The following is a 12,246-nucleotide window of genomic DNA, read 5'->3' as shown; positions in this document are numbered from 1 at the left end:
GAGATAATTCTATTATTTTAAATTCAGCTTTGTTTTCACTGTATGTGGAAAAGCTTAATAAATTGCACTGTTTTTCTTGAATAAATCTGTGATAGACCCTCCGTTAGGACCCAGGGGCACCACGCCCCGGGGCCTCTGGCTCCGCTTCCCCTAACGGCTGTTACAACACCCTGGGTGAAATCCTCAAGGGTGGGGTGCAACATCCTGCTCTGTAAATAACCTGACCTGTCTTCCCGGCACTCCCCCCAGACCCTGTTCCCTTCCCGGCACTCCCCCCAGACCCTGTTCCCTTCCCGGCACTCCCCCCAGACCCTGTTCCCTTCCCGGCACTTCCCCCAGACCCTGTTCCCTTCCCGGCTCCCCACCAGACCCTGTTTTGTAACCGGACAGTATAAATATCTCAGATGAAACCCTCGGTGGTACGGCCCCTAGGATGCACGCCTGGGGTCCGTCGCCGGCCGGCTCAAATAAACGCGCTCTCAATTAAAGTCAATTGGGTGTGATGCTCTGATTTCTCTCGGGCGTCCAGTTCAAATCTTATGGTGTATTTCCAGTTACTTTATCTGTTGTAGATTGAATTATTCCTTTGATTTATGTTTTGTTAAGGTCATTCTTTTTTCATTTACTACAGTTGGTGGCATGGCCAACAAGAGATTAACTCGAGTAGGTTTATCACCGGATCTGTGTGACTGGCTGAGTAGACATCAGATTGTCACTTGTCAGGTAAATTTTTAATTTTTTAAAATGAAAAAAATTATAAATATATATTAAACAGATGTTTTTAAGCACACATATAACAAGTAAATTTGGGTTTTTTAAAAAAGATGTTAGGTGATAATTGACTTTCAAAAAGAGTTCATTGTACTATACTTTTAAATAAGACTATTTTGGTACATTTAAAATAGTGTATGACAACTTGAAAAAATTTGATTTGTACACACTACTTTCTGGAATGCATTTCTTTTTTTGGAAAACACTTTATAAAAAGAAATGTACTTCAAATTCATGTTTAAGACACATTTTCTCATGTTTCTCTGTTAGCTGCTCTCCCTTCCCAGTTCTCAATTCCTACTGATGCCACCATTATCTTGTTCAGTTACTCAGGCAAGAAAATCAGAGTCCTCCTCAACTCTTCCCTCTCCTTCACTCCATCACATCCAATCAGTTGCAAAGTTTTATCAGTTCTAACTCCACAGTATCTCTTCTGTCCATTTCCTTCTCTCCATTTACTCTGCCACCACCCTAATTCAGTCACTCATGACTTCTTTCCTGGATGGTAGTATAGCTTCAGCTGGTCTTCCAGCCTTTATTCTATTCTTTACACAGCTGAAAAAAAAAATCTTTTTAATGTGCAAGTCCGGCTATGTCAACTCTTCTGCTTAAAATCTTCCAGAGGCTGCTTATTGCTGCTTCTTGTTTTTCAGTCATGTCTGATTCTTTACTATTTGAGGTTTTCTTGGTGACATAGTAGGGAATCTGGAAACCCCGCCCTTGGACTTTCCCAGTAATTTCAGGAACCCAGTCCCTGAACCCTGAACCCTGATCCCTGACATTCACCTGAGGCACCTGGCTCCTCTCAGTATAATCCTTTCAATTGTCCTTTCTTTGTGCCCCCCCATTCTCTGTACCTCCAGATCACCCCAGGCTATTTGCCACTCTTCAATCACATCCAAATCTTCCCATAATCTTTGTCCCTACAGAAATTTTAGTCTGGCCTGCTTGTTTTGGCGTCACAAATAAACTTGCTACTTCGACTGGAAGGCTTGAGTGGTTGAATTCTTCTGAGGCAGATCTGTGCCCTATACCTTTGTATTTCAGGTTTCTCATCACCCCTAGACCACAACATTGGCAAAGATAACTGGAGTAGCTTGCCATTTCCATCTCATTTTACAGATGAGGATACTGAGGCAAACAGTTTAGATATCTGAGGCCAGATTTGAACTCATGAAGATGAGTCTTCCTGATTCCAAGCCCAGTGCTCTATCCACTGTGTCAACTAGCTGCTCCTTATTTCCTCTAGGCAGGATAAAATACAAACTCCTAAACCTGTCATTAGGCAACTAGGTGGCACAGTGGATAGAGTCCCTGGCTTCAAGTCAGGAAGACTCATCTTCCAGAGTTCAAAGCCTGCTTCAGAAACTTACTAGCTGTGTGATCCTGGGCAAGTCACTTAACCCTATTTGCCTCAGGTTCCTTATCTGTAAAAAGAGCTGGAGAAGGAAATGGCAAACCACTTAAGTATCTTTGCTAAGAAAACACCAGATGGGATTGTGAAGAGTCAGACATGACTGAAAAAACACCTGGACAACAACAAAACCTGTCTAAAGACTGTTTACAGACTGAAACAACTCAGCAACTCTTCTAGTTCCAGCCTACCTGTCACTCTGTTTCATATTACTTTCCCTAAAGCTCTCTACACCCTTATCTAATTGGACTACTAGCTGTTTTCAGAACTCAACATTTCTATCTCTAGCCTCCCTGCATTTGTAGAAAGTCCCTTCCTCCACTCCCCCCCCTCCCCCAAATGCCTGGAATTCTTTTGCTCCTCATCTCTGCCACTTGAATTATTCTTAATTCAACTCACTTGCCAATTAAACCATAAAGCCTTTCCTGATTCCTTTGGCTGAAAGTGTTTTTCCCCTTCTCAGATTTTCCTGGAGCTCTTTGGTTCTTTTCTAGGTCCACATCACATTCTATCTTCTACTATATTTATCTGTATCTCTATTGTATTCCTCCTTGTAGAATGTTAGCTCCATTAGGGCAGAGTGTATTATTTTTTAATCTTGCATGTTGTAGAATTTAATAAATATTTGTGCAGTTGAATTGACTTTGTTGAATCCTGTTATGCATTAAGATTCCAGTTTAGTCTTGTTCATTTAGGGGAATTGCTTGTTTGCATAAGAAATATGCAAATCAGAAGGTTATGACTGATTTCTCTTAAAAGCAATTTTAGGGATGATGAACATTTTTATTCCATCTGAATGAATCTGGGTGGATTTAGAAATGTGTGGTGAGAGCATTGGGTTTGTATGCTTGGTAATAACATCCATCTAAAGGGATTGAAAAACTAATATGATTTTATTTACCAAGATAGATTTTCATTAAATGCCGTAATTTTATGTTTGTTTTTTAATATTGAAGATACATATTCAAGGCCTTCTATTAAATATCCATTTATGTTTATGTTCACATTTTCTACGGAAACCACTTTGGAAAGATCAAAGTTTAAAAATTTGTTTTATTATGAATTAGAAAATCATCATTGAACATGACCATTTTTATATACAAAGAAAGCCAGGAAAATAAGATTGTATATAAAACTGAATCTGTTACATATAGCTTATTTTAAAAATATGTATATTAAATTTAAAATGGAAGTACAGACATGGCTTGTCTGTATCTCCTCTGTATATTTTTAAAGTGTTTCATTGAAGCTCTTTTATTTCTTGTATCACTAGTTTCTATTTCCACACATATTTCTCCCTCATTATCCCCCATAAAATGCTTCCCTTATAACAAATTAATTTTTGTTGTTTAGTTGTTTCATTTGTATCTTGACTCTTTGTGACTCCATTTGGGGTTTTCTTGGGAAAGATAGTGGAGTGTTTTGCCATTTCCTTCTCCAGCTCATTTTACAGATGAGGAAACTGAGGTAACCAGGGTTAAATGACTTGCCCAGGGTCACACAGCTAGTAAGTGTCTGAGGTCACATTTGAACTCAGGAAGATGAGTCTTCCTTACTTCAGGCCCTGCAATCTATCCAGTATGCCACCTAGTTGCCCTAGCAAATTAATATAATCAAGCAAAAAAAATTGTTTTTTGTTGGTTTGTGTCTGAAAGTATATGCCTCATTCTGTACCTGTATGCTTTGTGACCAGGTTTAGAATTGTTGATTAAGTTTTAATAAAAGTTGCTTTTATTCACAATGTTATAGTTATTGTGTAAATAGTTCTGGTTCTACTTAATTCACTCTATATCAGTTCATGTAAGGCTTCCCAGGTTTCTCTGAATCAAGTATTTTTCATTATTTCTCTTAGTTCCATAATGTTCCATTGCACTTAGATACCATAATTTGTTCAGTGATTCCCCAAATGATGGGCACCTATTTTGTTTTTAGGTTTTTTGAAACAACAGAAAGTACTGTAAATATATAAAAAGTACTATAATTATCTTGTTCATAGGTGTTCTTTCCTCCTGTCTTTTATCTCTTTGGATTATATGCCTAGTAGAGGTGTTGTTAGATCAAAGAGTGTGTTGTTTAATGACTTTTGGGGCAGAGTTCCAAATTGGTTTCCAGATTGGCTCCAACACTGGCATTTCTTTTTCTTTCTTTCTTTCTTTTTTGATTGTTGTTGTTGTCTTTCTTAATCAATTGAGCATAAGATGGAACCTCAGAATTATTTTAATTTTCATTTCTCTTATTAGTGATTTGAAGTGTTTTTTTTTATTTTTAATATGGTTTTTAATAGTTTAGATTTCATTTGTTAACTTGTTAACATCCTTGGACCATTAACCTATTGGGTTATTCTTATATATTTGTATCAGTTCCCTATAGAGCTTGAATATCAGACCTTTATCAGAAAAACTTGCTCCAAAATTTTTTTCCTAGTCACCTGTTTTCCTTCTAATTCTGTGTTGTTTTTTGTGCAAAATCTTTAAAATTTTATGGAATCAATTATCCATTTTATTTCCTGTGATTCTCTCTATCCCTTTTCTGGTCAAGAAATATTTCCCCCTTCATAGTCGTGAAAGTATCTATCTCCTTCCCTGTTTCTCCAAATTGTTTATAATGTGACCCTTTATATGATCAAAAAGAATCAAGTCAGTAAATTTTTTTTATTAAAAACCTACTTTGTGCCAGGTATAGTGCCAGGGGGATACAAATACTATGGAAAACAGTTCCCACCCTCAAGGACCTAACAGTGTAATGGGGGGGATACTGTAGAGGAAAGAAAGCTGAAAAGTAGAGTTTGTGAGGGAAAGCACTCAACTCAGTGCAGCTGGTGGGAAATGGGGCCATGTCGAAAGTCATGTATCAGCTTGGAGCTTATTTTGGTATATAGTATGAGGTGCTGATCTTAGCCTACTTTCTCATAAACTGCTTTCCAATTTTTCCAGCAGTTTTTGTCAAATAGAGAGAGAGGCCTTTAAGTAGTAATATGAATGTTAATTTTTTCTTTCACAAGATACTTGTCTTTTAATTGTTAGATGCTAGCTGTTTCTTTATATTCATCTAGATTTTAAGGAGCACATGCCAAACTAATACTTAATTTTCTCAGTGTATCAACATCTGTGTCTGAACTCCGTAAGGCCCGATGTGCTTATTTAATAAGAATAAGTAAATGTGGCATTAAATGAACAATGTGATTATTTGCAACTATGTCATAAAACTCTAGATGGTTAAAATGTTTCTACGTGTGATTAAGCAGGGCATTGCTTCTGGAATTCTTAGAGGTGATTGTACGTCTTTATAGATGCTGGTTAGTTATATATATATTTATGTATATATATATATATGTATATAAAACTATAACTATAGTTAGCTATAGTTGCTGGTAGTTTTAAGTGTCTGGTGCCCTATGCTTTAGTGAGTACATGGCAACTCAATTAAATAACCAAAAGATAAGAATCTGTCACCATATCTTTTAGTTTATCAGAGAGCATTTGTTTATTAAGATAATACCGCAATGAAAGGTAAATCTAGAATGTTGTCTTCTTATCAACATATAGAATGCACTTACTCTCAAAGTAAGATGTAATTCATGTTGATTTAAACTGTTTCTCTGCATACTTTTATAGGATTTCTTATGCCTTTCCCCCTTGGAGCTCATGAAAATGACTGGCCAGAATTACCAGAGTGTCCGGGAACTTCTCTGCACAGTTAGCAGAGCCTGTGCTCCTCAAATGCAAACTGTAAGCTTCCCTTACATTTTGGTGGTTCATTGGCAGTAGAATTAACATGATTTTTATAAAAGCCATTTTACAAAGTAATGATTAATGAAGACTTAACTTGTGATCATGAGACTTCGGTCTTCTGTATGCCACAGACAGATCTGTTATTTTAAAATTGCTATGCTGTTTATTTTTATTTCTTATAAAATGCCTCTTGCTTCTGATGGTTGTATTTTAATAACTTGAAACATGTGACAAAGAAAATCTAATACTCAAAGCCTTGTTTACATGTTAAACTGTGGGAATAGAGCAATTTGATCCTCATTTCAATTAATTTTTTAAATGAGCTAACTGCTCAGAGCTGAGTACCATCAATGATATGGTGGCATCAGATGGCATTTCTAGTCAGCCTCAGATAGTATTGTATTAGTGATTCTTAAAAAAAATAATCCAGCCATTTGTGAAATGATCATTTCAGCTCATTGATGCTCCCTCCAAATATATCCAGCAGGCGGCAACAGATATTTTTTTTTCTTCTTGTACTTGTAAATAAACTTTCATTTCTTTTTGTTTTTGTTTTTGCATGGGAATCTGGGACTCTGCTTTTTAATTAGAATTAAATCTCTTAGGGGCAGCTAGGTGGTGCAGTGGATAGAGCATCAGCCCTGGATTCAGGAGGACCTGAGTTCAAATCCAGCCTCAGACACATAATACTTACTAGCTGTGTGACCCTGGGCAAGTCACTTAACTCCAGTTGCCTCACTTAAAAAAAAAAGAATTAAATCTTTTATTTAATTCAAAAATGTGTCCTGTCTTCATAATAGTAACCTAAATTATCTACATGAAGATACTGCTTATGATGTTATACTGATTTTGTAAATTTTTTATTTGCCAGGTAAACTAGTGTTTAAAAATTTACTCCCATTCTTGAAGAAAGTTTATATAAATGGTGTCCCAAAAGTCTTAGTGTAATTTTAAGCTATAGTTTTTTAAAAACTTCTTTTTTTTTTCCTTTTGAGCCATCCTGTATTTTTTTTTACAACAGATCGAGTTGGATTATATTTTTGAATTCTCTTTCCCATTTCTGTAGCTTTTTTAAAGTAGTTAATAATAATGTACACATTAGTAGTATATAAGATGATGGATTTAAGAGGGTGGGAAAGTTGAAGGATGATGAATGAGCTGCAGGAGGCAGCCAGGGTTATGTAGAAGCAGTAAGCAGTGGACAGGGCAGACCCTGACCTCTGTTCTTCCTGTTCTAAATCCTCCTGGCCTCATTCTTCCCTCTTTCATGGAGCATTTGATGAATGCAGAGACTAAATATTCTTAAAAATAAAGTGGGGCAGCTAGATGGCACAGTGGATACAGCACTAGCCCTGAGGTCAGGAAAACCTGGATTCAAATCTAGCCTCAGACACTTGACACTTACTAACTGTGTGACCCTGGGCAAGTCACTTAACCCAGATTAACTTTCACGTGCCCCCCCAACCCCCAAAATAACTTTTAAAATACTGCCTTAAAATACTTTTAAAATATTGTCTTTACTATATGAAGACATGAAATAATTCTTTTCTGAACAAATCTGAACACTAACTGATTTCCATGGAGGCTCCTCAAAGTAATTGTAGTATGGATTGAGAGATAAACTTAACCACTTTTAGCACCCAAAACCAAATTTTGAGTTAGGAGTAGTGATAGTTTTTATAGATGTAAATGAGTCAAAAGTACAGAAAATTAACACTTTGGAAAAAAATTATTAAAAGGTTGCCTTCTGATTGGTGGACTCAAGTAAAAATTGAAGCTAATGAGAGTTTTTTATCTTATTTTGGACATTTTTTTCTGGACATTAACAAGGTGGAAATGTGTTTTGCTTGCCTATACAAGAGTGCCCCAGCTTCATTGAAAATTAGGGGAAAAGTTTTGTTTGTGATGTATGACTTCATGATATGAAGTAGGGGCATTCAGACTTAGTGTCTCATAAAAACAGTGATGTGGAATAATTTGCTTTACCTATACTATGTTTGAGGGTAAAAATGAAAATTTGGAGCAAATGCTATAGGTTTTGATTAACCAGTTGAATAAGAGTTCTTTTTTTCTTGATTGATCACGTAAGTATTTTTGCTATTTAGGCTTATGGAATGAAATTAGAGAAGTGTGGTGACATTTCTTCAGCTTTCTTAGCGACAACCCTTACCAGCTTAGATGAAGCCCTACATGGAGGTGTGCCTCGTGGTTCACTCACAGAGGTAAGAGAAAGATTTTTTCTATTTTTATTTTGTAGTCAATAATCAGTCAATTGATAAACATTAATTAAGTGGATAGAGCCAAGATAGAACTGGGTTAATAAAATCAGTTATTTCACAAGAATTTATCTCCTGAATTAGATTGTGAGTACTTTGAAGAGAGGAACCATCTTCCAATTCTTTTTTTTTTTTTTTAAATATCCTATACAGTGTACCTTTTGATTGGTAACCTTAATCCCATAATTTTCTTAGCTCCTCTGGGAATTTGTTTTCTTAGTCAACCTCTCCTCTTTCATCTTTAATCCCTCCTTGGTGTGACTTCCTCCCCTCTCCCTAAAAATAAGTTGAGGTTGTTCCTATCCTAAGAAAAAAGCTAGCTGAGGCAAGAAGGAAGGCCCTCTCATCATCTGATACTAAAGGGATATAAGCAGGAGTATCTGAGTTATTGAGGGGGGTGAGATGGAAACTTTACTCAGAGTTATTGGTATTAAAGTTTGTGGGCAAATGTCTTTATAATGTGTCCTATGGAAGTCAATCACCTTGTACTTTTGCGTGCCTGCTGTCTCTTAGCTGACCACCTCGCTAGCTACTTTATTGAGAAGACTGAGGTCATCTTAACATGAACTCTCCTTTCATCTGTACCTTCTGTCTTCACCCTCTCCTCCTTCCGGGATATGGTTTTGTCAATGGAAATGACACTAAAGAACATGTATTACCATCTGCTTTGCTATTGAATTTTAAGGACCACTGGGTCTTTGTATTTGAATTTTAGCTGAAACTTTCTGTTTCGGAAACCCTCTTTTAGAATAGGAACTCCTTGAAAGCATGAATTGTCTTGCTTTTTTTATTTGTATCGCCAGTGTTTAGTATAGTGCTTTACACCAGAGGTGTCACTCATGGCCCACTGGGCTCTGTTTGGCCTGTAAAACTCCTGTGTATGGCCCAAACCAGATTAAAATGTAATTGGGAAATGTTTAATAAATAAAATAAATATGGATATATAGATTTATCTTTTTATCTCTTTACATATAAATGTATAGATAAATAAAAATACAGTAGAACATAGATAACATTAATTTGTGGTTTTGTAAATCAAACTGAGGGGCAGCTATGTGGTGCAGTGGATAGAGCACTGAGCTTGGAGTCAGGAAGACTGAGGTTCAGATCTGGCCTCAGACACTTCCTAGCTGTGTGCTGGGCTCAGTTTCCTCATCTGTAAAAAGAGCTGGAGAAGGAAATGACAAATCACTCCAGTATCTCTTCCAAGAAAACCCCAAATGGATCACAAAGAGTCAGATACAACTAAAATGACTGAACAATGAAAACAAAGTCAATATGAGGCCTAGGGATCTGGTTCCATTTGAATTTTGACAGCATTTGAATTTTTACACATATTAAGTACTTAATAAAGGCTTTTTCATTCATTCATTATTTCTTCTTTCCTGTCGGAGAAGATGGATGATCCCTTTTCGAGGCTAATGCTTTCCCTTATGCCCTAATGCTGTCCCTTTATATATTTTTAGTGAGTTTGCTGCTGTTTCTCTCTTAGCTTTAGGTTTTCTCTATCTGTTGGGTCCTTCTGTGATGTCTATAAATAATAATTGCTAGCATTTACACAGTACTTTAAGGTTTCAAAGTGCTTTATGTATATTATCTTATTTGATCTTCACAACATCAGCAACAACAACAATAATGTTTATATAGCACCCACCATGTTCCAGGCACAGTTCTAAATGCTTTATAATTATTATAATTTTTTCCCTCATAATAACCCTAGGTGCTGTTGTTATCCCTATTTTGTAGACTGAGGCTCTGAGAAGTTAGGTGGCTTGCCCAGGAATGCATAGCTAATGAGGAATATGAAGCAGAATTCAAAATGAGGTCTTTTCAATTTTAAATCCAATGCCACATTGTTTGTCTTTCCTATCCTAAAAAACGATGAAAAACCCCCAAACTTCTTTTCTTGTAACACTCTTTGCCCCTCAGACTGTCATTCAGTTACTCTCTTCTACTTCAGTGCCAATTTTCTAAGGTTAGCCTACATTTGCTACTTCCAGTGCATTACTACCCACAGTCTAAAGCTCTCCTCAGTATCGTATGGCTTCTGTTGATTTCCCTCTACCGAAGTCATACTCTTCTCAGTCCTTAACAATTCTGTGTTTTTTTTTAACAATTCTGTGTCATTTGACACTTAGCCACTCCCTCCTAATGTTCTTGATATTCTCTTTCATTTTCCTTGACATGACTTTTTTTTTCTACTTCTACTTCTCAGATTGTTTTTTTGCAATCTTTTTTTTTTCTATTTCTTTTTTTCTGTTTCCTTCCTTTTCCCATTCTCTTTCTTCTGTTGAACTTAACTATTTTCAGGACTTTATTTACTGTGAGCATTCCAATTCATCTGCCTTCTGCTACTACCTTGATGACTAGCAAACTCCCTCCATCTAAGAATAAACTATTCTCACCCTCTACCTCCTGTTATTTCATCCTCATCTTCCTCAACCCGCTCATATTGAAATACTTCTTGCTCTGACCTGTCACTTCTAGACTCTTTCTTTACTGCCATAATTCAGCATTTTCTCATTATGAAGTTCATTTTTAAAAAAGTTTTCCTCCCATACAGATTATGGAGTTTTCTACCTGCCCCCAGATCATTTTACCTCATTTCTCAAGGAGTTCAGCACCTGGCTTACTATCTTTCTCTCTTTCCCAACTTCTGCCCTTACTTTAGTGGACTTCAGCATTCAGGTTGATGCTTCCCTAAATAACCTAACCTCCCAGTTCCTCAGTTTCAGTTCCATTATCTACTCCTCCTTTCCACCTCAACCACATCCAGGGATGGTCACACTCTATTCTCTGATTGGACCATAATCTCTTCTTAGTCATCTTTTTTTTTATGAATAACTTCTTCTAAACCCACTCTTCCCTCTCATTGAGACTTTGAATTCCTATAGCTTGCAGTATTCTCTCAGGTCATTAACTCAGTTTAGATTTTAAAGCCCTTTGCAACCTGGCCCCAACTATCTCTATAGCTTCATCATACATTACTCTCCTTCCTGCACTCTCTTGGTCCAGCCAAATTGGCTTTTTTTTCCAGTTCTTCATGTGTGACATTCCATCTTCTATCATGTATTTTCTTTGCACTAGCTGTCCCATCTCATATTGTCCAAAGCATTCAGTCTTCATCTTTGTCTCATAGAATACCCTTCTTCTTTCAAGATGCAGTCCAAACACCATGTTCTACTTGAAGCCTTTCATGATTACTCCTGACTGCTAGTGCCTCTTTACCCCAACTGCCTTGTGTTTAACCACCTTTTATGAATTTTGTATTTATTCTGTGTCATTCAGTTGTGTCTGACTCTTCATGATGCCATGAACCATACTGTGGATGGGGTTTTCTTGGCAGAGATACTAAGAGTGATTTGCCATCTCCTTCTCCAGTGGATTAAGGCAAATAGAGGTTAAGTTGACTTGCTCAGAGTCACGCAGCTAGTAAGTGTCTGAGGCCAGATTTGAACTCGGGTCTTCCTGACTCCAGGCCCAGCACTCTTATCTACTGAGCCAACTTGTTACTTCCTATTTATTGCTTCCTGTTTATTCTATATGTAATTTAATTGAGCATATATGCTTATGTTTACTCATTACCCCTTGTAGAATTTTTTTGGAAATAGGTTTTTTTGGAAATAGGGTTTTTTTTCCCTCTTTCTCTGTGTCCCTTTCACCTAGCAAAGTTGTTGGAATGTAGTAGGCTCTTAATGTTTGTTGATTGATTGCTGCCAAAGGAATCTTCTAATGTGCAGTTCTGATCAGTTAATAAACATGTCAAATCACTACCCAGAAATCTTTAGCAGCTTCCTATAGGATAAAATATAAATGCCTTCTCCTGGCCTAGTAAGGCTCCGGCTTATCTTTTTCGCCTTATTTCATACTGTCTTCCTTCTTCAATGTTTATCTCCTAAAAAGAACAAGCTGATCCACTCTCTCACCAAGATGCCTAGAGTGAATTCCCTGTACCTCTTTTCCTGCTGACATCCTTTCATTTCTTTTTTTAAAAAATTAATTTATTTTAAACTTAAATACTAAAACTTAAACCCACAATAAAAAACAAAACAAA

General features: G+C 36.7%; 1 protein-coding gene across 1 annotated transcript in view; it reads left to right on the top strand.

The window, feature by feature from the left end:
* The first annotated feature begins 488 nt into the window (after positions 1–488).
* RAD51B (RAD51 paralog B) overlaps positions 489–12,246 on the top strand; it is an 888,004-nt gene continuing 876,246 nt past the window's right edge. The window contains 3 exon segments of the mRNA XM_027843747.1: positions 489–723; positions 5,800–5,913; positions 8,022–8,138. Of these exon segments, the coding sequence (XP_027699548.1) occupies positions 640–723; positions 5,800–5,913; positions 8,022–8,138 (315 nt within the window). The 5' untranslated portion in view covers positions 489–639.

The sequence above is a fragment of the Vombatus ursinus genome, unplaced genomic scaffold (assembly GCF_900497805.2).
Source record: "Vombatus ursinus unplaced genomic scaffold, bare-nosed wombat genome assembly UNPS02014926.1, whole genome shotgun sequence".
Lineage (NCBI taxonomy): Eukaryota > Metazoa > Chordata > Mammalia > Diprotodontia > Vombatidae > Vombatus > Vombatus ursinus.
Note: the sequence above shows the minus strand (reverse complement) of the source record. Positions and strands in the feature narration are given on the sequence as shown.